The sequence below is a fragment of the Patiria miniata genome, unplaced genomic scaffold (genome assembly GCF_015706575.1).
Source record: "Patiria miniata isolate m_02_andy unplaced genomic scaffold, ASM1570657v1 HiC_scaffold_3, whole genome shotgun sequence".
In the NCBI taxonomy this organism is placed as follows: domain Eukaryota; kingdom Metazoa; phylum Echinodermata; class Asteroidea; order Valvatida; family Asterinidae; genus Patiria; species Patiria miniata.
This window is the reverse complement of record NW_024037069.1, coordinates 34,062,142-34,090,037: the sequence shown is the minus strand read 5'-3', so window position 1 is coordinate 34,090,037 and position 27,896 is coordinate 34,062,142. Positions and strand designations below refer to the sequence as shown.

At 39.3% G+C, this 27,896-nt stretch overlaps 1 protein-coding gene across 1 annotated transcript; it reads right to left on the bottom strand.

The window, feature by feature from the left end:
* Positions 1–36: 36 nt before the first annotated feature.
* LOC119737646 (receptor-type tyrosine-protein phosphatase mu-like) lies at positions 37–14,433 on the bottom strand. The gene is made up of 31 exons (XM_038212132.1): positions 14,269–14,433; positions 13,810–14,109; positions 13,298–13,515; positions 12,937–13,006; positions 12,561–12,778; positions 12,212–12,281; positions 11,795–12,012; positions 11,430–11,499; positions 11,197–11,303; positions 10,698–10,902; positions 10,364–10,466; positions 9,516–9,759; positions 9,265–9,304; positions 8,743–8,863; positions 8,276–8,343; positions 7,772–8,190; positions 7,122–7,209; positions 6,824–6,900; positions 6,693–6,729; positions 6,425–6,522; positions 5,795–5,914; positions 5,424–5,572; positions 4,962–5,097; positions 4,484–4,633; positions 4,154–4,253; positions 3,683–3,759; positions 3,016–3,150; positions 2,033–2,167; positions 1,421–1,569; positions 917–1,052; positions 37–396 (listed from the first exon to the last, which is right to left on the bottom strand). The coding sequence occupies exons 1-31, from the start codon at positions 14,417–14,419 to the stop codon at positions 304–306; spliced, it is 4,302 nt and encodes a 1,433-aa protein (XP_038068060.1). The 5' UTR covers positions 14,420–14,433; the 3' UTR covers positions 37–303.
* Between the last annotated feature and the right edge of the window lie 13,463 nt (positions 14,434–27,896).

The window sequence follows — 27,896 nt, the reverse complement described above, 5'->3', positions numbered from 1 at the left end:
AGTTTTTATAACAGTTTCTTTTCAGAAACTAATAAGTAACATATTTCCTTCTGGGTAGTATGCTTGTATCGTAAGACGCATTTATACACAAAATTAAAAAGCCGTAAGAATTTATACGTTTAATGATTCTGATATTTAGGAAAAGCCTCAGCACAATACTCCTTATTTTACTCATGTTTCTACGTATACAAATGTATAAAAAGTTGTGCATAGGCCATACGTTAACAGTTTTTAGAAACGTTTTGACGTGATGTACGAAGAATATGTTGGTCGATGTCTTCCCGTTCACACCGTGATCGATGACTATCCAACCAGGCCTTCCGGTGTGAAGTTCTCATAGATGCTGGTCGAGTTCATGTATGCTTGGATGACATCATAGCACATGGCATACTGGTGCTGGACAATTTATATTTCAATGAAAATACAAAATGTTGAAACGCAAATTTGACCAATAGAAATAAGAACAGTAGCCAAAATACACACCGACAACACAAGCAATGATTTCTATTTTTTGCTATTTTCGTAAAATACATTCTAATGCATTTATTAAGTTAGAATTTCTTTTAACCTTGTAGTTGAGTTAAACATCTTCATTTACTCTAGTCTAGAAATAATCTGCAGTGTTTGCTTTTGGCCACTCTTTTTGTCATTCGGTTGGGTAAATATGATTCTATGAATACCAAAACGTGAAGCATGCAACTGCGAAAATAACTAAATCTACAATTGTTTTGTTCAGTTTCATGACAAAAATGAGACAATACTTTAAACTCATAATATTCCGAGTATATGCCATTTTGGGGATCTGGTTTGGCTGAATTTCTTTGTATTTAAACCGGACTAAAGAGCGCCCTCCTATGGCTGTCGCCGTTTGAGCTTTGTCTCCGTTCGTCTCACAAAATTTAATGTGTAAACTTACCAGCGAGTACATCATGTTTGGGTCGACCATGCGCAGACGATGAGCTGCCTGGAACACGTCCACGGCTTTCTCGACATTGAACTGTTCCAACAGCGCCATCAACGCGCAGTACACAGACGTAGCGCCATATCCGTCCCTGCATAATGCATGTTTCGACAAAGTTTTATTAGTTCACTACATTCTGAAACATGAACCCTGAAAAATTGAATTTCTTTCAGAGGAACCCCACAATATCAAATTACAGGTTTAATTTAGGAGTCTTGTAATCAAATGGATAGGCCAGACTATTTTAAAATTATGAGTAGGAAGACATTAGTCCTTTTAAAATTTATAACTGCAGATAATTGAGCCTTGAATTTAGTTTTCATTAATAATCACTAGAAGTAAGCCACTGCCTTTTCTTGAAAAACATTTTGAGTATAAACTCAAACAATTTTTTTGTCAACAATATGAACTAATCTCTTTCACGTTTCATCTAAATCATTTGCCTTCTTATATTCTTACTTGCAATGGACCACGGTAAGTCCCTTATCTTGGCGGCTGTCTTGAGTAACCCTCAGTAGGTAAAGCATTCCATCCAAGGAGCTTGGCACCTCCTTGTCAGATGGCCAGTCGTGATACTGGAACTGAGTCACCCTTCGCGTATCTTCGGTCTATAAAAAAAGCCCCATCAAAACTCTCTTAAAAACCGAATCCAACTATCTCATCCTTAATGTACGGTCAGCGTAGTCTTTGCTTCGTCATTTACACCGGGCCTTTTCTGGAAGTAGTTAAGTGAAGGCCAATCGGAAAATGCTACAGTCAGCATTTAAGGTGGCCCCCTTCAATGGTGAATGCATTGTGCTAGCTGTTACTAAGATACTACCTCACTGGACACTTGCAGTAAATCTACACTGACAACGTGCTGGAATGATTAAAACGTGGATCTCTAAAGGTAAAATGAGGAATTTGACATCTAATCACACAGATAGAAAGTTGAACATTGGATCTATAGCTATACAACAAGGTATTACACATTTGGAAAAAGAGTGCAACTTTAAATAATGGGAAGGTATCACACGTGAAAATATCAAAAGGCAATCAATGAGTCTTGTTATTTTGACTGTGCAGCTTTACCTCAAAGTCAACCTGTTCGTTACGCAGAGTAAAGGTTCGTCTAGACACTCCTTTGAACTCTTCTGTTTCATTCAGCTCAATGACAAGAGGGCCGAATTCAATGTGTCCGGACTCGGGCCAGTAGCGAGCCATTGTCTGTTGGGAAAAAACAAATCCACATGAAATAATGAACATCATACACAGTAGCTTCTACACCTAGTTTCTTTGATTAGTTTGATATTTCATGCATGTCATCATCGTCGTTTATTCACGGAGGCATGATGACTTGCTAAGCTTCAGACAGCATTTCTTTTTCAAATGACAGAGATAAATAAAAAACATCATAAAACCATATACAGGGTGAGTAAAATTAAGCGGAACCCAAACACAAAGAAATATATTTCATATTTTGAACAATATGTAGCACCAACATGAGTTATGACTTGGAAGCCCATTTATTAAACTATCTTTAAGCGAGAAAATTAGTTACATTGTTCTTGTTCTACACGTTCAAATTGTAAAATAAGTTAAGTTACACTTAATTAAATTGACGGAGGACTGGTCATTCTATTTAGTGCATTACAACCCAACAGGAGTTGTGAGCAGTACATGGCACTAACAAAAGAATTTTACGCGGAAAACATAAATCCGAATCCCATTCAAAACAAAGTTATATACCCATGTAAATCATTAGTACAATGGAAAAAGCACTGAAACATGTACACCCAGGACACTGTATTCAGAAAATTTCTGATATGACAAAATTTGTTCCATGTGTAGACATTATCGGGCACTCTATTACCAAGTTCATATAATCTGGCTAGGAATGTGGCTCGGAACAAGAGTACACCGTATGCGTTAAGGGATTCTTTGGTATTTTAATTTTGTTCACAATGAATGTACAAAAAGGATTACTCATACCTATCCTGCAAAAACAAATACACTGTCCTTCAACTCCGCCTTAAAGCATGAGGTCTATTTAAAAAATGGGAATGTAGACTCACTTTGTCCTTTGGATCCAGGGCGTTCAGCATCACAATGCTGGTCACCTTGTGGTCGTACACCATGCGCCAGAAATCGACAACGGTGCTCGGCATGGGCATCTGCGTACCAATGTATCCATTCTTCTTGCGGTAGCTCTGATTAAAAACCGACACATAATGGCACAATTCTGCGTGGTTATTTCATCTGGCACATTATGGGCAGTTATAATACACATCAAGAAGTTAAGATGTTACCGATAATGGGTCATTTGGGAGACATTCCCATAGCCTTTCGCACAACATTTTCCAACTTTAATGACCCCTTACGTTACCCCAATTTTTACCTTATTTTTTATCCTACCCCCACACATTTCGGTAAATTTATGTTTTGGACCACAAGCAATCGATTTAGCCTGTTTGCAACATTAGGGAGACATTGAAATGTCTCCCTTATGTCCGGTGTCTCCCTATTAAGGCATAATTTATGACGACAACATGTCTGCTTGAGGTACCATTAACAGGTGTATACATGTATGTGGGATTACACAAAATGGTGATTAATAGGCGGCATACGTATCCCGTGCGCCTACCATTTCTTATGGTGTCTATATTCAAATGGTTTCTAATCGCTTTCGCGCAGCTATCACAATAAGATCCTGTATGACGCGTACTGATACTTGGTACTTACGGGCAGATAGTTTGCATTGATGTAATCGTTGTCGCCTTCATGTACTTGTGTCATCAAATACGGTCTGGCTCGATCAGCTGCAGTGTGATCAAGTGAAATATCAATTATTGCTAAGTCAGTCTAAATAACTTCTTTTTGAGGTTAATATCAATCAAAAGTGACGACAGAAATTAATATTCCAATTTAATTACACTAAACGATGTATACCTTTTATACATTTATACCTGCGAGAGAGCTGTTTTATGCAGAAACGTGTCTCATTTTCACACCTCTTCGAATTTAAAATTTCTCGTCTGCCCATGTTTCATCATTCTCAAGACAAAAATCAAAGTAACAAATCAGATTCAATAAGGTTTGCTGTTGATTTTAATACATTTTCTGATTAATGTTTCCTTAATGCATTATTTCTTTAGACAGCAAACTGCATCAATTAGAGAAACATAGCGTTAATCAATGGCGGGGATAACCTACTGGGAATGAAGTCCTTGAACCGATTCTTGGCGATGCTCTCAGGACGAAGTCCGGACTTGGGTTTCCTGCTTCCGTGAGGAACACTCCATTTGCCTAACATCTAGAAAAACAAACGCAAGCCCAGGGGTAAGTGCACTTTCCCCTTAAATATTTTTGTACATTTGAATTCACTGAATCTACAATGACCAAATCATACTCAAGTGCATGCACCCTTCATGTCGTTGATACTTTCATCAATTTGATAACGCCGTTTGATGTACATAATACTTTGGAATCAACTTCACATTTGTATAGTGATAGGTAGGTGTAAACTGCATTTTATTAGCCTACCTCAAACTGTCTAGTCATCCCAGTACTCTTGGAACCCTTCTCGGGCTTTTTCAGTGCAGACAACTTTTGTTGAAAGTTATTGTCATGGTAGGTCGTGTCACCAGTCTGAGATGATGCCAGCAGAGCATCAAAGATGAATTTGTATTGCTCCTAGAGATACCATTTTTGGGTAAAAGTATATCATAAAAATATAACACAAGCAGACAAGAATACAATGAAAATGGACTATTCTCAGGAGATTGAGGACAACATTTTACCACAAACGTCTTTGATTCTTACTCAATCAACAGTTTTATCAAAGACAGTTTTCTGACCATCAAATCTCTTGTCACGAAGGTGATTATACTTTAAATCTCTTTTATTCTATATGTCACAATCTTCATAATGATCCTTTTGGAAGAGTTACTCTGTTTGGTTAGTAGTTCAGTAAAGTTACGTAGCTTTAAAATCAGGCCAACTGATGTGAAATTGGACTTACTGGTGTCTGGACCATCTTGATGCGATTCTGTCTCATTTGGTAGATGAAGCCCAGGACATCAACTTGTCGTTCCTGGGCCATTTGTTCCATCATTGCTTCCAGGGCAATGTATGTACCAGTGCGTCCTACTCCAGCACTGTACAAAGATCAAAACGTTTAAATTAAACCATCAAACTACGTAATTAAACCACTCGAAATACGTATATAAGCAGTTGCTACCTTTTAACAGTCGATACCTTGTAACTACCTACCTTTCTTTTGCATGGGGTTTGCCAAGAGGGTTCGATTTAAACAAAATGTGTGGCGTTTGGTCGAGACTGTCTCTTGTGATGAATCTAACAATAATATTATCAGTATTGGTCTCTCAGGTCTCCTTTGTAAGTGCTACATGAACAATGTTGATTGCTTGTCCTTATATTTTGTTTGGTACTTTGTAACTGTAACAACTGGAGGGGGGCATACCTGCAATGTATGACAGTTTGACCGGGATTCTGGTGAGCGTTGACTACGCGCATGAAGTTGAGCAATGGTGCTGGGTACTCAGGCGGCTTCATATCGGGCCAGGTGGTGTAGTGGAATTGCTTCACCAGTCTCGTATCCTTCCTGCCGACCTGAGACAAACATGATAGGATACATTTTGATCTCTGTGCCAAAATATCAGAATTTGCAGATCGAGTGTCCGGGATGCTTGTCCATAACGGGTTGTGTCGATACATCCCACCTTTCTTCATACATCTAAACTAATACGCTATAAGGCCAGGTCTGGTCGATTTTGATCCAGTCAGTCAGTAATTTTGTGACGATTATGAAATAGTTTAAACAGCGTGTTTTACCTCGCGTATGCGGAAATCACGAATGGTATAATCCAGGAAGACCTCTTCTTTGTCTGTATTCACGACGATGCCCGAGATCGTGGTAGGTCCGGTATCAGCCCAATATTGCAGGCACTTCCGCTAATGGCAGAACGAGAAAGGCATTTCTTTGAATACTTCTATATAGATTAGTTGGTTATATATACGGCAAGAAAGTTCAGTAGAGTATAATACTAATAAACTTCGTCTATATACACAGGGACACCTGTGGTCTAGGCGTGGTATTTTTTGGGGTTTAACACCAGTGTGATTTATCAACGGGTAAAGCTGTAGGTTATGGGTTCAAGTCCAACCAGGGGTTGTGTTGGTGCGCCCTTGGGCAAGACACTTTGTCACTCATTGCTTCTCTCCACCCAGGAGTAAATGGGTGATGGCAGAGATGGTTATTGTGGTTGAATTAGCTTCCTTGCGCATAACAGGCAGCATCGAGCTGTATACACCCCAGGGGGCTGAGATGGTATTTGGAATGTCTCATGGGCCCAATGAGAAGAGGGTAATAATGATGTAGCGCCTTCAGCACCAGTCCTGGTGGATACGTGCGCTTTATAAATACCCAATATTATTATTATTACACTCAAAGACACTCATTACTTTGCCGTTTTCCACCGGATTGGTGAGCATGACAATCTTATCGATGCCCAACTGCCAAACCATTCTCCAGATGTCTTTGATAGATTCCTGATTGGGTCCTGCAAATATTGAAACACATAGTTCAATTGTCAAAGCTTGTCATTCATTGAACTGGGTTTTCGATGTAAAAAAGGACTTTTCATTCACTGATTGGGAAAAATGTGCCTTTAATTCGGTAAAATGAAATACCCAGTGTTGTTATTAGAAGGATAAACCTGACTGTACTCACCTTGACTAGCTATGTACTTGTTTTCCTGGTGGTATCCCTTTGGAGTAAACAATATCAACATAGTTAGCTATTTCTCAAAATAACAATAATTCAGTAAGCAAACTTTGGAGGTGCACTTTAAATCAACTTACATCGATGTAGCAAGCATTGATGTAATCCGAGTGAGGATCACCCTCCAATGGCTGGAGAACAACACGGGAGTGGTCATCTACAGGATACAAAGTGACGAGTTTGTTGTTAACAAGAAACTCATCCACATGAAGTGATTTTATCAAGGATGACTGTATGTTAAAGACAAAGCTAGGATTACGGAAAATAAGTTGTAGACTCCGTAATCGTAACGTAATGTTTTGGCTAACAGATAAATGTTTTAACCTTTTAAGGAAAGTTTAGAATGTGTTCGGGGAATGCCAATATACATGTACTTACAAGCTATCACGTTCACATAGCGATTCTTCTTTCGGTTTTCTGGTTTCGAGGCAACTGTCCACGGGTGTAGCTGTTCATTCGGAAGAGTCTGGACAGAATTCATCTCAAAATGGTTAGTATTTATTAACACTGATTTCTGATAGTGTTAATTATTGATATTGTACTGCACACATCCATGTGGTTGTTATTTGTATTTAAGGTAGTCGTTTCAGTATTTGTCTTCATCTGTCTCCACTTGAAATTCAGCAGTTTATGAAATCAATCATGTGAACCTGGGCCATATATGCGGTGTATGCTTTGGTTCTGAATGAAAGACCTCTTTTGCATTTAATATTACGAACGAAAACATCTCAAAGGAGGCTGCAGAACTCAAAAGCCAATACCGTTCATGTTGTTTCCTACGGTGGCCTTGAAAGGACATGTTTTGTAGAAGGCAGATGTTTGTAGAACATTATACTCGATATATGTCTACAGATTTTCACTCATCTTAACCATACGTCGGTGAAGGGCAAAACCTAATATTAAATGTCTTAACAACGGCATCTCCATGATTTGATGACAACTACGTAAGTTGTATCGATCGCGTGTACAAAAATGGCAAGTTCGGTGAAACACATGTGACTAAACTTTGTTCCATTAGATCTGTTTACCTTGTAGTCAGCCTCGAACCCTTTGTCACCTGCCGATTCCTTCATGTTAATGTAGCTCTCCAAGTCTTCCAAGCGTACAGGAGGAAGCGGAGTGAATGCCACCCCAGGTTCGTCCGGGGGTATAGCCGGTTGGGGCGGTTTGGTATCTTGTAGTTGTGGCTTGGGCGGGGGCTTAGGCTTTCGCATGGATGGTGAGTCGCATGTCCCACCCACTGCTGCTGTCTGAAGGCTGATGTTGTTGGAGGAAGAAACCAGAGGGTCTTGGGGCCCGTCTATGGGCGGGTCGCTCTGTTGCTGTCGAGGCTTGGGTAGAAGCTTGGGCTTTTTCAGGGATGGCGAGTCACATGTCCCAGCCGCTGCACCTTGGTTCATGTAAGTGTTGGTGGTCGATGGCTTAGGCTCTTCAGGGGGCACTACAGCTGATATTAAATATCAAACATAAACGTAACTTGGTCTTATTCCCTGTAGGAAATGAGAACTTGTCCAAAAAGCGAAATTCCTTACCTTCGTAGTCATTGATAGACTGCAGCTGTCCATCGGTGTCCGATTGCTTTTTCGCGCGTGCAGATCGCCTCCTGAAATAAATCAGAATCATTCTCAGTGAGTGTTTTCTAAGGAAAAAACAATGCAAACTTTTTTATTGTAAAAATCTTTGTTGATAGTGGTCGACGTCTTATAATTGTGTATAAAGTTTTTTGTTTACATGTCTATAATTTTGTTTGCAAAGAGGTGGGGTAGGCGCGGTTTCTACGTTTTCTCAAGCAAAAATGTTCATGATTTTTAAACTAAAAATCCGGGATTTTTTCCAGATAGAAAGGAACTATCATTTGTCTCTCGAAAAGTATGCATTCCAACGGATGGATAGTTTAACTGTATATCTGCATTCCGTTAGTGATAATTGTCAAATTTGGTGAATACTAGGTTTTGTGCGTGACAAACACCGGGACGGGTAATCGTCACGTATTCTTTACCGTCTATAAACCACGACTATGATGAGAAGCACCAAAGCGACAACGACAATGACCGCGACAACAGCTGGAACGACTGCCGTGGATGATGGATCCTGTGTCGGTGATGCCTGGTACTGCTCCACTGTGAAAAAAAGTTGAAATAAAAGAAGTTTGATGCCAGGTGTGTGTAAGCATTTTTTAAAGCATGCATGGCTTTTGCTCCGTTAATCTAAACAATCACGCTGTTCAAAATAACGTGTGTCCAGATGCTGTATAATTAAACTTATATATATAATATTCAAATGCAATACTTTTATGTCAAATTTGAAGGGATACACAACTCATATAATGCTGAAAACAGACTCATATAATGCTAAATACAGTTTTATTTTCTAGGAATATAATATTTTGTGTGGGAGATTTTAAAAATTTATCGGCAAAAATTCGTAATAGAGTTTTTTTGTATGTGTCTATATAGGCAACAGAGGCTACAAAACTGGATTTGTCTAAATTAATTGGAAGATTTAATATAAAAACAATTACCTGTAACTCTTATCGGCACTGAATACGTCACGAAGATCTCCTACATGTCAAAGACAATATTTTCATATAAGAGTTTATTTACCTAGACTGAAAGAAATTGCTCCTTCAGTTTGCTTACAGTTAAAAAGTAAAATCTTTTCAAGACGCGCATTTCAGTACACTAATGAGAAAGCACTCGCTCGTAGATTCGGCCCTTTATTCATTAACAGTAAACCAAATGGTTCAAGAAAACAAAATTGTTCAACGCTTACCTCATCATTGCCCTTGCTCACAGACCCCACACGAATTTCATAATCAGCACCTGTTTGCAGCGGTGCATTCCTGTACGATTCGTAGGTTTCATTGTCTCCAACGACAAATTTCTCTGCCAGGTTTTGCTTGGGGATTTCGGCTGCTATGTAGTCATCGGCGGAGTCGGCGTAACGTTTTGGAGTGAGAGCTGCCCTCTTGGACTTGCGGGAAGCGGAGGTTTTGTTGACATGCACGACGTATGAACTGTGGCAAAAAGTGACCTATTACGTATGGCCTGACAAACACATAATGCTATATGTTGATTGTTGAAAAATGGCGAGTTATTGTTTTTCCATCAGCAGGATAAAACGATTGCGTTCACAATCACTCTCAGATTGTTTGTAATAATTATGAAGCTCAAGTAGGCCTTTTGATATGCACTTATACCATACTATACTCGCTTATATCAAAGGAATATTACAAAATATAACAATGTTTAAGTGCATGTTTATGAACTGACTTGCACGAAAATATCGTGAATTTTTGCACGTGATCACGAGACACTCACGGAGACCCCTTCTATGGAGAAACCATTGTGCAGTCTCTTCAAAGCAACTGCCTTGTGATGTATTATCTGAACAATAGCTAGCACACTGCTTTTCGCCATTGAAGGGAGCCTCCGTCCGTGATAGAAAATGATAGCGTGCCCGGATTGGTCTATGCAGCAACAACCTTCATTTCAGTCCCATTACATCACTTCAATGACATAACGTATGAGGTACCGGGGTTAGTCTCAAATCCTTGCCTATAAATATTTTAATCAGTCTTTTATCATAGATTCCATCATTTCATATCATTTCATGCTTACCTGACATACTTGTTGTCAGATACAAGGTTCGTCAGGCCAATTGTTACCGTAGAATTCGTCGCTTCCTCTTCGTATGTTTTGGGTTGTTTTGGTGCAGGTGGATCTGTAACGGCAAAAATAACTATATGAATCTACTGTGTGGACATTATCTACCCAATTCTACAAAAGGCCAGCGAAATAGGAAAAAAGAACACTGGACATTCAATGTTTTCCTCATACCAAACATTGGCTTATTATGTTTTGTCTTTCTTATGTTGAAATATTCTTTAACCTGTCATTTCATACAAAAAACGCGAATCAGTAATACTTATCATTAAGCAAAACAATCCTTTACCTGACTTAGGCCTAGTGTAAACCTCTAACACTCGGTCGTAACCGCCGGTGAACATTTCATTCTTCGCAAAAACCCTGAACCCGTATTGAGTGCCTGGTTCCAGATTAGTTTTCAGGAAAGGAGGTTCCCGAGTTTCATCGCTTTCGTATGTGTCTATTGCTGTGAAATCGGATTGATAAGGCCTCTGTAAGATACGATGCTCTACCTGCAAAAAAGATATATCAGAATATGAGTTAAGAGCTTTTTTCCCTTATAAAGAAATCTCTTGAGATGCAGTTTTATCGAAGGGGAAAACATTTTAATGCTACTTCCGGATGTCGACATTATGATAAAAAAATACCCACATCCTGAGACAAAATACATCAGGAACTTGTTTGTCAATCCCAGAACTCTGTTTTCCTTTTCTCTGAAAGTTTATATTACAATCCGATGATAAGAAGACACGTGTTAAGCCAATTGTTTGATAGTTTCGAAAGGTAACATTGACATAAGCACGTACTTTATAGCCAATAAGAACTCCTCCAGGTTGTAGTGGCGGGTCCCACACCAAATTGATTGATGTCTCTGTCCTCTCTGTAAAGTTAAGATTCCCAACAGGTCCAGGAGCTGAAAAAAAAAAATGAAAAATGATAGAATGACATCTTTAATGTGAAGAAAACATATTTTTCTGAATACCATGCATGAAACGGTTTGTTGTGAATACTATGGAAAAGGTTATGTACGATTGTCTACCTCCGGTTGCTGTCGTTGCTTCGATGGAGGCACTCCAAGGGCTGGGACCAGGATATGTCACAGCTTGCACCTGCATAAATTTTGTTTAAACCCTACAATTTTATTGAAGGTTCAAAACATCAGACAAATTGTGTCAAATTACTTAAATTCTGGAAGAGCATAAGTTATTTTTTGTTCGCTTCGAAATAGATCGCGAACGTTAAGTGTAGTTCACGTGCATTCCAATTATTGATTGTGTCAATATGTCGTTAAATAATGAATATCAATGAAAATGTGGGAAAGACATTAGTTCCCTCCAGGAGAATCATCATGTATATTGATGATAGCTTAGTCTGAATAAAAACAAAGTGAATACTTATAAAGACCTGAAATTGGTATGTTGAACCGACTTCAAGGCCCGTGACACGATACATCATCCCCATCACATCGGAGTCAGTCTGCATGGTTCCCATGTCTCCACTCCTCCAGTAGCGAACATTGTAGTGCAAGATAAGTCCATTCGGTGGATCTGGTTCACTCCAGCTCAGACTGAAAGAATCGTTATCCACTGACTGGATACGAACATCTATGGGAACTGTTGGTGCTGTTGAAATACACGTCAATATAAAATGGCATTTCTTGCGCATTAATTCTAAAGTAGTTACACAATTTAATAGCGTGAAGAGGAGTGCTGATGGAGGTAGGAGTCAAACTGAGTTATGGAAATAGTTTTGGTCGGAGAAGAATTTGAGAAGATCTGCACATGGGAAACAAAGCACACACACAAAACAAAGTAAGTTTACCAGCTTGCAGTGTTGTTGCTTCGATAGGTTCGCTCCAAGGACCAGCACCGGGGGACGTCTCAGCTTGCACCTGAAAAAAACATACCATGCTTTTTGCTGGTAGTCTATTGTTATTTAAATCCCACAAACGACAATGATTAAACGGCCTGTGCTCCTCAAGCACGATTGAGGTTTAGTTCCTGTGAATTCTAATGTATCGATTATGTCAATCAGGCAGTTCGTCTACCATGAAATAATTGAAATTATCAATGAAACCGTTCAGTGTGGAAAATATGCTAGGTTTGTTGAGAATCATGATGTACATGTATAATGGTGGTAGTTTATTCCATCTGATAAAATGAATAGAGACCTGGAATTTGTATGTTACAAAGGCAGCAAGGCCCGTGACACGATGCATCATCCCCATCAAATCAGAGTCAGTCTGCATGGTTCCCATGTCTCCACTCCTCCAGTAGCGAACATTGTAGTGTGTGATGCGTCCATTCGGTGGATCTGGTTCACTCCAACCAAGACTGACAGACATGTAATCCGTCGGCTGGCCGAGAACATTAAGGGGAACTGTGGGCGCTGTGGAAATTAAACACCAAAATAATGTCAGGTTTATGAGAGTTCATTCTAAAGTCACTGAATTCAAGGTAGGAATCAATTAGAGTTACAAATTAGTTTTGGTCAGAGAAGAATTGGCGAAAATCATGTGCACAAGGGAAACAAAAAAGTTCGTTCACCAGTTTCCATTGTTGTCGCAGAGATAGAGCCACTCCAAGGGCCAGCACCAGGATGCGTCTCAGCTTGCACCTGAAATTTGTTTGTCAAAACTATGGATGTTACTTTAATGCAAAAATGATTAAAATGACCTGGGCTCTTCACGCACAAATAAAAGTTATGCTTCATAAATCTTGAAAAATAAAGTCATTGTAAAATAAAGTTCATGTGAATTTCAATGTGTCGATTATACCAAGCAATAACTGGGATAATCAATGAAATTGTCCATTGTAGTATAATTTGGGACATATGTTAGTTTCGACCAGGAGAATCATGATGTATAATGATGATAGTTTATTCCATTTGATAAAAATGAATAAAGACCTGAAATAGGTATGTTACACCAGCTTCAAGGCCCGTGACACGATGCATCAGTCCCATCACATTGGAGTCAGTCAGCATGGTTCGCATGTCTCCATTCCTCCAGTAGCGAACATTGTAGTGTGTGATGTATCCATTCGCTGGATCTGGTTGATTCCAACTCAGACTGACAGACATGTCATCTGTCGACTGGATGTGAACATTAAGAGGTCTTGTGGGCGCTGTTGAAATTAAACACAGAAACAAACATTGTATTTGTTCTTGCAACTGATTTATAGTATCGGTACCGTGAACTAAGAAACAATTAACCAATAATAAGTGCGTATTGGAATTAAATTGCTGTGATTTAAATAAAATGCCCCTATTACCAGCGTTTTTGCCATTTTGGATTAAGGGTTTTTTTGGTAAGGAATCCACAGACAATCGCACCCAAATTAGAATCAAACCGAAATACGAAGGAGAAGATGGAGATAGGGAAATGAGTTTGAGGAAGAACAACAGAAAACATAGATTACCTGCTTCTTGTGTTCTTGATGTAACAGCCGCACTGTACGGTCCAGTCCCATCATTAGTCCTTGCAGCAACTTGAAAACTGTAATAAGTAAAGGGAGTAAGTACATCTATTGTAACTGCTCCACCAGACAGACCAGTTGTAGTCTGACCAGTCATTGGTGCAGCTCCACTTGTACTAAGCCTCCAGTCGTATCCTGTGATGACACCGCCTCGGCTTCCACACAATGGAAGGCTCCAGGAGAAGGCTAGGCTGCGTTTGGCTTCAGACCCAGGTGTCACAGAAGTGGGAGGTCCAGTCGGTGCTGCAATATAAAGTAAATTTCCAGAAGGTAGAATATTGCATTTTGGTAAACAAGGAGGTGGAACAATTTCTACAATGCCGCAAATTGGATTCAATTCATTTAAGTAACATTAAAAAGTAAATAGGGAAATGGACTGGAGCAACGTCTAGTGTACCATACCTGATGATGTGGTTGTGTAGATGACTGTTTTTATTGGTCCGTATGCACCATATACATAAGCCTTGACTTGTATAGTGTACTGAGAGAATGGTGTCAGACCATATAGAGTAGCCGTGTTTCTCTGACACATATTGCAGGGACTGCTATACATCGGTGGATTGATGTTTTCACAGTTATCCCTGTTGGTCAAGGCATACTCCATGTAGTAATAATCAGCACAGGGCAATGTAGACCAGCTGACTGTCATACTAGTAGCATCGATATTTGTACGCGTTACTATGGAAAGAAGAGTTAAACATGGATATTAGGTAGCTGACTATCAAACTATTATAGCCCACAGTTGTTTGCATTTACAAAGGCCAAACAAGTTACGTTTTTACTCATCCAAAAGTTGTTGAACATGGACGTTCCCCATCAGCTGGTTAGGCTTATCCTTGATTTTCTTTCGAATCGCAGTCAGTTTGTAAAGTTAAATGAAAAGTTAAGTCCGGACGCATTATCACCAACACAGGCGCTCCTCAAGGTACAGTGTTAGCTCCATTTCTTTTCACGGTATATACATCTGGGTTTCGATCTTGTCACGTTGACTGTCAAGTGATTAAATTTGCTGATGATACTGCATTGCTTGGACTAATTAAACATGATGATGATGGGCATACTAATGCTAATGAGGAAAATGCTTAATGTTGCTAAGATTAAACAGCTTGTCATTGACTTTCGTAAAAAAAAAGAGTGAGCCTAGTAATATTGTGATCAATAACAGCTGTGTTGAAAGGGTTCATACATATAAATATCTTGGCATAATGTTCGATGTTAAACTTGATTGGAATGATCACTTGGATTACGTAATGAAAAAGCTTAACTCGCGCATGTATTGTCTCCTTAAAATGAATGTTTTTTAAGGTCAAAACGGGAATTCTTGTCACATTCTATTGTTCAGCAGTGATATGTGGGGTATGGAGTTATTGTTTGACGGGATGGGGTGGGAATGCCTTGAAAAAGGATAAAGGTATGATTGATCGGCTAGTGAGGAAAGTTGAGAGGATATCGGGGTTGTGCTTGCAGTCGGTGGACTCTCTGTCCCGGGAGGGAGTGATTGGTATGTTTGGTCGTATTTTGGACGACGAAAGCCACCCACTGTGCGCTGAGCTTGCAGGTCATATTATTCCTAGAAGGGGAAGAATGATACTGCCGGCTGCTCGCACCAATCACCATCTTCACTCTTTTGTCCCAATGGGAATTAAATTCTTCAATGCCATTTTTGAAAGATGAATTTGTTTTGGATGACTAGACAGTGGGTGACAGGTACAGGCTTCTCCTTCACGTGCAATGTTTTTATCTGGTATATATAAATTTTAACTATTAATTTATTTTGTATTCAGTGTTCTTCCCTTTTTATAAGCTTTGCGAGCATTGTAATTTCTTCATCTGGATATCAATACCGGAGGTTAACGCAACTTGAGCACTTAGCAAATGGACGCTTGTAATCAGTGGTGCGCGCGCGTGTATGACGAAGTCACTAACGAATCGGATAGGCACGCCTATTTAATTCGTCGCATATTTTAGGCGGCTGAACCATCTTTAATGAATCTATTCGTGGGGAAGATATCAAAATATTCTGCATTAGCTACCAATTAAAATCTCGATGGCAACGCGACAAAATAAAATCCTTTATATGACTGCCAATCTGCATATTGAACTCACCTGCTATCAACCATTTTTCAAACGGAATAAAATATTTCTTTTTGTGACCGTAAGACTTGGTTTGTCAGTGAACTGTTTGTTATATCACCAGCATGGCAGAGATGCAAATGTTGTGTCATCTGCCATCATGATTCGGAATGTGAAGATTATTGAGTCGTCATTGAAAGGTTTTGCTTACCGCTTGTAATCACGTTTTCTGTGCCGATCCTGACTTCAGCCAGTTGAAGGCATTCCCTCGACAGTTCCACACTGACGTATCGAGCAGAGATGGCTTGGTTCGATGTGAAAGGAATCGTTGCTCCATTAGTTGCCTGAGAACTTGTGACTGCTCCTATCCGTCTGTTCTGGGAGAGATCTGAATTCAAACCAGCCCGCACTACAGCACCTGTCAGTCGCCCACCTGCAATGAAGTCTCATCAGTATAGATTTTCCCTACCGATTTCCCCAAAAAAACATTCACTTTGATCAACAAACTTTAAGATTCGTTCGGCCTTTTTTTTTTATAACTTTGTTCACACTGGCTTTACTTTCCCTCATATCGCATTCAATTTCGTTTGCGGGCACACATGGTTTTAGTCTTGCCATTCAGATCCGGTTTGGGCATTCTATTTCGTTCACAGGCATTCAAGACTACATTTTCACCAGCTCTGTCCCAATTTCTACTGTTCTTTTCCAACGGGTGCAATAAATTAAAGTAATTGAAGCGCACAGAATTTCTATCTCACGTTTTTTTTCTTTTTCATTTCAAGTCAATATATTTCAACTTAGCCTTGGTCAAGGTTTTCGACGATGATCGATGGTCGGCCGCTAAAACAACTAAGCGTCGCGCGCTCTGCACCCACACGTACTGTTCTGTCTAGCCTATTTCGCACCACTGCAGGAGGAGAGCCTCTTCACAAATTTTCTATCTCACTCTATCTTGAGCTGTCTGTTGCCATGTAATGCCACTATGTGTTGTTAGTTCATCCCTTCATCTTATGTTTTGTCTCCCTCTTTTCCTGGTTTGGTTTCTTAGAGTCCAAATGTACTGTAGTCTGTACGAAGCGCGAACAGCGATCTCACGCAGCTAGGCTACAATATGCTAATTGGTGATGGACGAACGCCTTGAAACAATTGTTCGCCTCGGCTTATGTTTTTCTTTATTTTGCAGCCGGATTTCCAACGACGACCCCGTATGCGAATAAAGGAGAGATTGTTATTCAGTATTTGGTAATGGAGGCTCATCCTTTACATGGATAGAGAGCTGGATAGTGTGGCAACATTCTCCAACAAGTTTGGAGTCCCCAGACTCGAATCATATCCAGCGACAGAGTAAGGACAATTGTCCGGAAAAGATAAGCCATCGCGACGGTTGTTCCAACGCCTTCGGTCATCACCAACTACTTCGCATATTGTAACTTATAGGCTTGCCATCTGAGGTCGCTGTTTGCACTACAGTACGTGTGAGTTCATAGCAGGCGGCTGCTGTTTATGTTAGCGGCCGACCATCGATCATCGAACACTATCGTCGAAACCCTAAACCAAGGCTATTTCAAACTCTGAGCTAGGGTTCAATTTAGATGTGATATGGTTTATTGGAGGAGGTATTGTCATCTTTCTTTCACAGTAAGTTGTTCTGAATGATACTGTAGTCCACTAACCATTGTCTTAATTGATTTGAATAATTCCATCATTATTCTGTTATTTTTTGTGTCTACGCCTGTCTCTTAATTAAGTCATCATGATAATCATTATGATGGGCAGTATTTTTTTCTTGTGATTGTATGTACAGGTGATGTTCACTCTTTTAATATAGTGTGTGCAGTAAACGATTGACTCTCGCAAAGTTACAGCAGAGTGATAATCTTATAAATAAATGAAAAACACAAATATCCAGAAACACCCATCAACATTCTAGGTGGGTCACGCCTCACTGAATATTGAAGAAGGGTCTTTATGAGAAGCCCAAAACCAATGGCCGAACTGAAGTTTGTTCAACTTTCTGAAGATGGTGTTCGTACGCTCATTTTAGGTTCTAGTAAGAAGTGTTGTATCCTTGACCCTATTCCAATGAAGTTACTTATGAGTTCTTTAGATCTGTTATTGCCTGTTATAACCAGAATGATCAATTCCTCTTTATGTACTGGTCATTTCCCAGCAGCCTGGAAATCAGCAGTGGTTTTACCATTGCTTAAAAAGCCTAGTCTAGACTTAAATATGGAAAATTTTAGGCCTGTTAGTAATCTTCAATTCATATCTAAGTTGGTGGAAAAGGCAGTTGCATTCCAACTACAATCTCATTTAACATTGAACGGTTTATATCCAACTACTCAGTCGGCCTACCGTAGTCACCATAGTACTGAGACGAAAGTTTTATTGAAAGTTAAAAAATGATTTACTAATGGCTATGGACAAACAACTTGTTTCTTTATTAGTCTTACTTGATTTAAGTTCTGCTTTCGATACTTTAGATCATACGGTTTTGTTGAACAGGCTCCAGTCCAAGTTTGGTATTGATGGGACTGTTCTCCTCTGGTTTAAATCTTATTTGTCTGAAAGATCTCAACGGGTCTCTGTTCATGGGAAACTTTCTCAGAAATTTGACCTTGAGTGGGGTGTACCCCAAGGATCCTGTTTAGGTCCTTTGTTGTTTATTTTATATACCAGTAGTTTGTTCGAAATTATTGAGACTCAACTTCCAGATGTGCATTGTTATGCTGACGATACGCAACTTTATCTTTCCTTTTGCCCGGATGATGCATCGAGCCAGGCGTTTGCTCTTTCTGCAATGGAGGGTTGTATACATGTTGTGCGTAAATGGATGTTCAGTAATGGGTTGATGTTAAACGATAATAAAACTATATTTATTATCATGGGTACTCGTCAACAATTGGCTAAGGTTAATATTGACAGCATCAATGTTGGGGAGTCCAGACTTTCCCCTGTCTCCGTTATGACGAGTCTGGGTGCCTGGTTCGATGCAAACTTGACAATGTCTACTCATATCACAAAAACGTGTGATACGGCTTTTTATTATTTACATAATATTAGACGTATCAGAAAGTATCTGACCAGGGAATGTACTGAAACGTTAATTCACCCTTTTATTTCTAGTCGGTTGGATTATTGCAATAGCCTCCTCTATGGATTGCCTGATGTTCAAATATCACAGCTTCAACGTGTGCAAAATTCCTGCGCCAGACTAGTCTGTAACGGTTACAAGTACTGTCATATCACCCCACTGTTTTTTGATTTACATTGGCTTCCGGTGAGATTCAGGATTGAGTTTAAAATTCTGTTAATAACTTGTAAAATTCTTAATGGTCTAGCTCCCTTATATTTATGCCATCAGCAAGTCGAAACAAGGTCACCCTTGGTGATCGTGCATTTGAGAGTGCTGCTCCTACGTTATGGAATGCACTGCCATTAAATATCCGAGAAGCAAGTAGCCTTTTTATGAGAGCTTTTTATTGATTTTTTGTACCCTGTATCAGTATTCATTGTATTGTTGAATTTTGCGTATACGTCTGTTTATTTTAATTTTTTTATGACTGTAATGCGCATTTGAACATATTTTAAATGGAATTTGCGCATTATAAATTACTAAATTATTATTATTATTAAGTTTCCGTCTCAGTTTAATACGCTTAGCATCACCATCAGAGAAACGTAACGATTTTCTATGTAACTTGATGAAACAGTTTTCCTCAAAATACAAATCATCTCTTTAAATGAATGCCCACCCAAGAGAATATTCTTAAAATTAACTGTACTGCACACGCATTGTTAGACTTACCATTAACATTTATGTTGACTACAGTGATTCTTGTCAAGCAGTACGCAGCCTGCAGATCGACTTTCCACCATTCGTCTCCGGTACACACTTGCGAGAATTGAATGAAAATAAGTATGAACATAAGTTGCAACCATTGTATGGATTATTCATTAAAATATGGTTTATCATTAGTAAGTAGATACAAAAGTATCATAGGCTGGAAAAAGAGACATTTCTTGAAGAAAGGATGAAGACAGTGCTGTAGCGGGGGAGGAGGGGGGGATACGTACATTTTCGTTACGAGTGCCCTTTTTTTAAAGAAGTGCCCTTTCCTTCACGAGCGTCCTTTTTTAAACAAGTGCCCTTTTTGGAATGTCACGTGAACGTCGGCAATTGTGCCGCCATGAAAAGCACTACTTATTTTCCGATAGTGCCTGATCGTATCGCTTTGAACAGAGCCCCCATAACAATTAAGATGGTGTCCAGTTCCCCTCCCCAACCCCGGGACCGGATGAGGCATGCAAGTGCCCATTTTTTCATGTATCTTCCCTCACCCCCAAATAAAATGACCTTGCTACACCACTGAAAAAAATACTAACCCAGCATGTCATTTGCGTTCAATTGAAACGAACTTACCGTTTAGATTTGCAGACGGATCATACAATTTACTTCTTCACTAACACGTCAGAGATGTTTTGATCATCATGAAATGTTTAGGCATATATTGTCAGGTATGTGTACAAGGTTGAACTTCACATTGTCCGTTCATGTCTCGCTAGTAATGCACTTCAAACGCGTCTTCTTTGAGGCGAAATCTTGGCCTTTAATAGTTTGCAACCTTGTACGGTGTAAACTCGATTGAGTACTTGATGTAAACATTACAGTTTATCGTAATGTTGATTTTTTTCTTCACTCAAACATTGGTAGGCTCCTGACGAAGAAATCATTGATATATATACCTAAGATTCCTTCTCAAGATGTAGGTTTTAAATTTAATACGTTGTTTAAATTGTATGTTTTTTTCGATCAATTAAAAATATCATTTAAATATGGAACTTCCGAAACTTTCCCTTAGGGGTTTTATAAAGCATATACATATTCAATTTGGAAAATATTTACGCGTGTGTGAAATTGTTGAGATATCTCCATCTAGTGCTCGGTCCGCAACCAGAGTTAAGTCGAGTGTACTGTCACGGTAGGTGCTACTCTGGTTGGCCGGCTTGTTTCGCAGATCCAGATCAACGGATAAACCTACAATCAAAAATAATTCACACGTTTTATATTTCTTAGCATTTTGGTGGTATTGAGAGGTTGACACAACCTACACAGGAATATGACAAATAAGAAAATCACGTTTTAATGCGTTTCCCGAAAGTTTAAGACCAACAATTTTTAATGACAATTCCCCAATATGTTTACACTACGTAAAAAATCCCCCAAAAAACCAAGTAGCACATGACATTAAAACAAAATTAAAGCCAATAAAAAAGAAATCACAATAATGTATCAAAACAGTATTTCTTAGGCAGTGTAAAATATGTTCAATTTATTAAACCACCGTTCCTTTATTACGAGGCGAGTTTAAACACCACTGAAGAATGAAGTATAAAAGAAGGGGACGCTGAACAATAGAGGACAATAGGGTCCCCAATCTCCTGAAGGTCCACAATTTGGCGATCGTGTACAAAACATATGGAAGGTCTTCCTAAAAAGTACAAATAAAAGAGGGACAATATAGGGGGTCCCCGATTGCAGGCAACTTCATACATAATGGAACTTGTGGAGCCATTTCTTTGTTCTCGTGTACTAAAGTTTTTGAGTTTGAAAGTGAAGTTTCAAAATGTTCCTATTTTAACGAGAATTAATTTTCTGGGCTGAAATTCGGACTTAAGATCCCTTCATAAAATACTTCAATGTGCGACCCATCCACACACCTTGGAACTTCATACTTTTTGAGTAAAATCCATATACCTATTTCGTGATAACGTTGTGGAGACTTATTCACCGATAGAAATTGTCCTGTGGAGACGTATTCAATCTTGTGTTCCCTGTTATACCCATGTCTCCACAGGGTACCGTGTAACAGATCACACTTATGTGGGTTTGTTTATGGTGTGAATTGGGGACACACATGTTAACATGTGAATTGAGAACAGGAGCCAAATCGAGGACGACCTCGGTTAGAAAACGTGTACAAAACAAATGAGAGCTGTTGCTGGTTAAAAAAAAAAGATCAATGATGAGGAACAATAGGAAATCCTCGATTTACACCATAAACAAACCGGCGTGTATGTGTTGTTCCCAAGTTCCTCGATCGCGAAGCGGGCGACAGGCGGCAAAGCCCCCCCTCCCCCCCCCCCCCCCCGCACAGCGGGCGAGGTGAAACCTCGTTTATAAATAATCTGGTATAAATTTCTAACGCGCCCACGTTCAAGTTTTCACCGCATTAATTTTCTTTTTCCTAACTTTTGATTCAACGAATTGTTCCAGGTGATTAAGATTGAAGTATTGTAAAGGCCATTGTATTTGTGTCTTAGTGCCATTTTATCCAAATTGCTTCAGAACCTTTTCTAACATTCAAACGAAAGTGGCGATATGTTCTAGTACATGCACATTTGGCACAATATACACACGCCTAAATTTAATTTATTTATTTCCGGGTAGTAATTTTGACATGTGAAGTTGTATATTTACCTGTGTGAAGAATGGCACAAGCCCACAAAAACACTGGGAGTAGGAGAAGACATTTTGGAGAACCCATCTTTTCTTTTGTTTTACGGAAATATGTCTTCTGGGACGTCAATTCGCTAATAACCAGATCACAACTCGAAACCCAAAAGTCGCCATGTTCCGCGCAGAACAGAAAATTAACTAGTTTCCTTCACAGACGAAATACATGCGCAGTTGCAAGTAAGCCCATCGTGTAAAGGTCACGTTCAGATTGAACTTGTAGTGGGAGATTAGATATTCATGTAGACGTGAATGCGTTCTAGAAAAAACAAAGGGAAAACAAAACCATGAATATGAAATGAGTTCATTTTTGAGTCAACCATATCCAGCGGGGCTGTGTGGCAAAGCAAACACTGGCCCACAATTTACTTCCTTGTCTGAAAGTCGCTCATATAATAGATAACCTTCGTGTCGTCCGAGTTCTTATAAGGAACAGGAACATAGTGCACTGTTTAAGGAAATAAAACTCAGACGCTGCAGTGTCCTAGTCACTGCAATGATCGACTAGGCTATATTATTTCATTTGCAATTTTAAAAAATAAGGCACTTCTCATCAACTCAAATTCGAACCTTTTATGTGTAATACCGATATCTGCCAGGGGTAAAAACCTTTGACAAACATTAAGAGAGATTCGTTAAAACGTATATAGTCCAATCAGTTCTTGATCGATTTCGAGCCAATGGTTAAATTATTGTATGATGAGTTTTAATAATAATACTAATGTTTATAATAGCAACCGAAGGAGGGAAAGTTACTTTTAGAAATTTCATCTTTAAGTTAAAATACAAGACATACCTCAGGCGCGGATCAAGAGGGGTAGGGGGAGGTCTAGCTCAGTCCAACTCCCCCAGCTCTGTCCCAAATTGATTTTTTTCCCGTAGAAATTCCTTAAAAAAATCCGGAACCCCCCCCCCCCCCCTGCTGGCTCCGACACCCAATTTTTTTTCTAGTAATAATGGCTGCCTTGCACTTAGCGCTAGCTTGGTCAGGGGTATGTACATTATTCTGTGATATAGTAAATAATCGTCGGATTTGAACAGCGCCCCCATTGAAAGTATGGCACAAGCCCCCCCCCCCCCGCCGCTTTTTTTTTTTACGTGCCCGGCGAAAAAAGTGTCAACATTTCAGATTTGTTTGGCCTATGAACCCCCCCCCCCCTGCCAAAATTCCTGGATACACCCCTGTACCTCAATGAATATGTCAGTCAGGACCTTTGTCCCTATAAAACCAAGTCAGTTCTGTGTGCCGAGTTTCATTCAGTGACACCTGATCAGGACTTTCAAAACAAGTCTGTGCAAAGTAGAGATTTTGTTGTGTGTGGTCATTGCAAGAGCAAGTTTAGTTAAACTTTCGAACTGTGTTTTAGCCTGAACGTGAGACATGCTTCATTCAGTTATCATGTGGATGTGTCGACAGAAAAATTGAGTTGGAGCTGTTTTCCTCTCAGAATCAGGGCTTGTGCGGGGCGTGTATAGATTGCAGAGTGAAAGTGTACAAAAGCTCACACAACCATGTTTTTATTGAGGTCCAGTACATATCCTTAATCCGGTCTTTAAGAAACAATCACAGTGCCAGGGAATTCCCCGTGCCGCCCCCGCCCCCCCCCCACTATAAATAGACCAACGCCATTGCTAATATTTTTGCATCCATTGTAGCGGGTATGCGGCATTTCTCGGTTTGCATAAATGTCCATATGTTTTCCACACATTGTTTCCTGTTCGCGATGTATCTCGAATGGTAGTCTTGGTTCAAGCGGTGAGCTTTCAAGGGTGCAGTTAGGCTCTGAAGTCATCTGCTCAAAAAAGGCCACTGTTGACGGCTATTTCATGTGTACATGATATGTGTATAATTATGTACGTGCCGACCACTGGCTACCCAAACTGTATCAAATTAGCTGATAAGTAAGTAAAGGTCATTGATAATCTGTAGCGGGGACGGGCAAAGTCTCACAGCTGTGCGCCCTCACATGACACGTTGTAACCAGCGACAGGCAATATTCGGTTAATATGTAATAATAATATAATATGTTGTGTGTGGTCATTGCAAGAGCAAGTTTAGTTAAACTTTCGAACTGTGTTTTAGCCTGAACGTGAGACATGCTTCATTCAGTTATCATGTGGATGTGTCGACAGAAAAATTGAGTTGGAGCTGTTTTCCTCTCAGAATCAGGGCTTGTGCGGGGCGTGTATAGATTGCAGAGTGAAAGTGTACAAAAGCTCACACAACCATGTTTTTATTGAGGTCCAGTACATATCCTTAATCCGGTCTTTAAGAAACAATCACAGTGCCAGGGAATTCCCCGTGCCGCCTCCGCCCCCCCCCCCCCCACTATAAATAGACCAACGCCATCTGCTCAAAAAAGGCCACTGTTGACGGCTATTTCATGTGTACATGATATGTGTATAATTATGTACGTGCCGACCACTTGAGCAAGTGGACGTGTGTGACTCAACGGTTGGATTTAAGTCTATCCAATGAGAGTGCGAAATACCACGAGGTCACCAAGTGTAATTTCCAAATACCTCTAAACGAAGTCACCGTTCCAAATTAAATGCCATAGCGTTCATACTATTTAGAGGGCGCTATTCATTTGGCAAGTAAAACATTCAACAGAGGGCGATATTATTTCAAACAAGACAATAATTCGCGCACAATGAAAACTGTGACAAAAATACATCAAACTTATTTATAACCGATGAAGTGAATTTGTGATGGGAGAATTTCTTTCCCTCACTAAACGCGTTATTCGTGATGCCATTCCAATGCATCATCGGCTTGCTTTTTTGAATTCCTACTCGTCAATAGCGTGTCCAACTTTGAAAATGTCGGGAGGGGGGTGGGTGGGGCAGCATCCGCGCCGAAATGTAGACATGTTTTTTTTCTACGGACACTTGGCCTCCGTAAAATCTAAATAGCGGGGAGGGGGGGGGGGGTGGGGTGGGGGACACCTTCTTAATAGGGGCGCTCTTCAAAAACAGACCATTATTATGCATACTGCAAATTATATACCCATTTTCACGGCGCATTGTAATGGCTTTTGAGCTGTTTTTTTATGGGATTGACGTCTATAACCATTTATTGAAATAATTGCTGAACTAAAAAAATTGTGAAAAGAAAATCCTCCGGGGGCAGAGTGCCCCCTCTGGTCACCCCCTTCTGGATAAGCCACTGATACTCGTTTAATTTACGGTGGCAAAAAAAAATGTTTTAAGGCTAGCAATCAGAATTTTTGAATTTATGTAATCAATGACAAATAATTAAGCCATTAACTAAAAATTAAATGCTGTTGTTTTAAAAACTTGATCTTACACTGCCACTTAAAGGGTTCTTATTCTCCGTTTGTATGGTCAGTGATGATTTTTCAGAAAAGGCGTCAAACTAAAGAAGAAAAAAAAAAAAGGAATTAGATAGAATCCCAAATAAAATATGACGACCTAACACAGTCTTTGATGTCACAGAGCAAAGACCGATCAATCTGAACAATTACGATTCTCAAAAACCTCCTGACCTTTTGGACTACAAATATTTGCGAAGATTGAGAATGTTGCAATTACATTTATACAACTGTGGACAATAAATTTCGAAAACTCACTATAACGTGCCTGAAACATTGAAATATTTCTAGAAATTTTGTTTGCGCTAAAAACAGCTGATTAGTAGATAAAAAAGATTGTCAGTAATTGAACATTACGATTCCATGTTTTTGTATCATTAAGTCTTAAAGTTAATCTGAGTAGATAATGTTGATAACACATCATTTGACAATAACAATAAGTAAAAATGCATTGGGCCACTTAAAGATGCCACTGATCTACTGTCTTCAATGCGATATAAACAAACTTATACAATGAAGCTTGACGAATGTGTTCCAAATCTTTTGCATGTTTTTGTTCTGACAAAAACTCTATCAGTACCAACAGCTACATAAGGAGTAGATTTTTTATTATACATTTATATGAGTGATTGAAAATAACAGATTCGTTTGTACATACACCATTGTTAATCAAAGTAGCGAGTGTTGACCACACATTATTTCACAATACAGAACATCCACGCGTTAAGCCCGGTTCATACTTCAAGCGAATGCGAAAGCGAAGCGAATTTGATGTCAACTACAATTTGAGTGACAAAAGCAAACTGGCTACATTAAGCCCAACATTCTACAATCATCTAATATTAACAATAATTTACACACCCTATTGGGAGTAAGGTGTGTTATCATCAATATAATGTTATACAACCGACATACATATCCTAGTCATTTGATTGGTGGAACTCACATCACGTGACATTCGTTATTACTCCCATTCACGCCGGGTCTCAAAAAGTCCTATCTGTGCATGGGGAATGGGAAATACTATTGAACAGTTAGGATCATTCTTGTTTCAAGACGCGGTATGTGTTTGCAAAGGCATGGTGGTGTGCGCGTTCAGCGTTGCGTGTAGAGCGTATTGTGCCAAAGAGCCAGCGCTACAGAGTGGGGCTCAAACATTTCGTGAAAGGGTGGTTTGGAATAGAGAAATACATTTCCCATCAATTTGGTAGTGAAATAAAAGTTCAAATATATCAAATGACAATGATCTATATGTCAGTTATATAAAACAAATATTAAGTGGCTTAAAATTGTAAAATGGGAGGAATATTATCGCTCGGTAAAATCTAGACTTTTCCAGTTCACTCGGCTTCGCCTCGTGAAATGGAAAAGTCCATATTTTACCTTGCGATAATTTTCCTCCTATTCCACGCTGAGCCACTCAATATTTGTATACTATTTAGCGATACATGTTGAGTAATATAGATTGCATCTCAGATACATGTACATCGCTTAAAATCGAGACTGTTTTACCCAATAGTGATTTTGCAATGTATAAACCTAACTTTAAGTATTCAAATTAGCTATGAAATCAGACTTTGTACACGCCACTGAGTAATTACATCACATTTCTGTTGCAAATATACACACTACGAAATCAATAACAAATACATCTGAATATCAACGTAATTTCTTGAAAAACATTTTTTTCAACGAAAATACTTCTTATAAATCCATGCCGCTTGTTTAACTAAATGATCTTTCACCGAAACTGTCTCTTTTTGTATAACGTGCAGACTGTTACAATCACGACGAATGCATTAAACGTCGTGAGCTGTCTGCTCTACTGAAAACAATGTCCTCTAATCTTCCCCATATATATAAGCTAGCTTAAAAATGCGTTAGACAGTTTTTCATAGCAGTTTCTTTTCAATGTGTGTAAAATTCTTTATCAATTACTAACATATTTGCTTCTGGATAGTATGCTTGTATCGTAAGACGCATTTATATACAAAACTGAAAAGCCGTAAGAATTTATATCGTTTAATGATTCTGCTTTTTTAGGAAAAGCCTCACCACAGTACTCCTTATTTTACTCATGTTTCTACGTATAGATGTGCATAGGC

Coding starts and splice junctions, on each gene's coding strand:
- LOC119737646 (XM_038212132.1), bottom strand. CDS start 14,419: ATGTATAGCAGTCCCTGCAATATGTGTCAGAGAAACACGGCTACTCTA. Junction 9,760..10,363: donor TCTGACAACAAGTATGTCAG/GTAAGCATGAAA, acceptor TTTTTGCCACAG/TTCATACGTCGTGCATGTCA. Junction 6,901..7,121: donor CTATGTGAACGTGATAGCTT/GTAAGTACATGT, acceptor TGTATCCTGTAG/ATGACCACTCCCGTGTTGTT.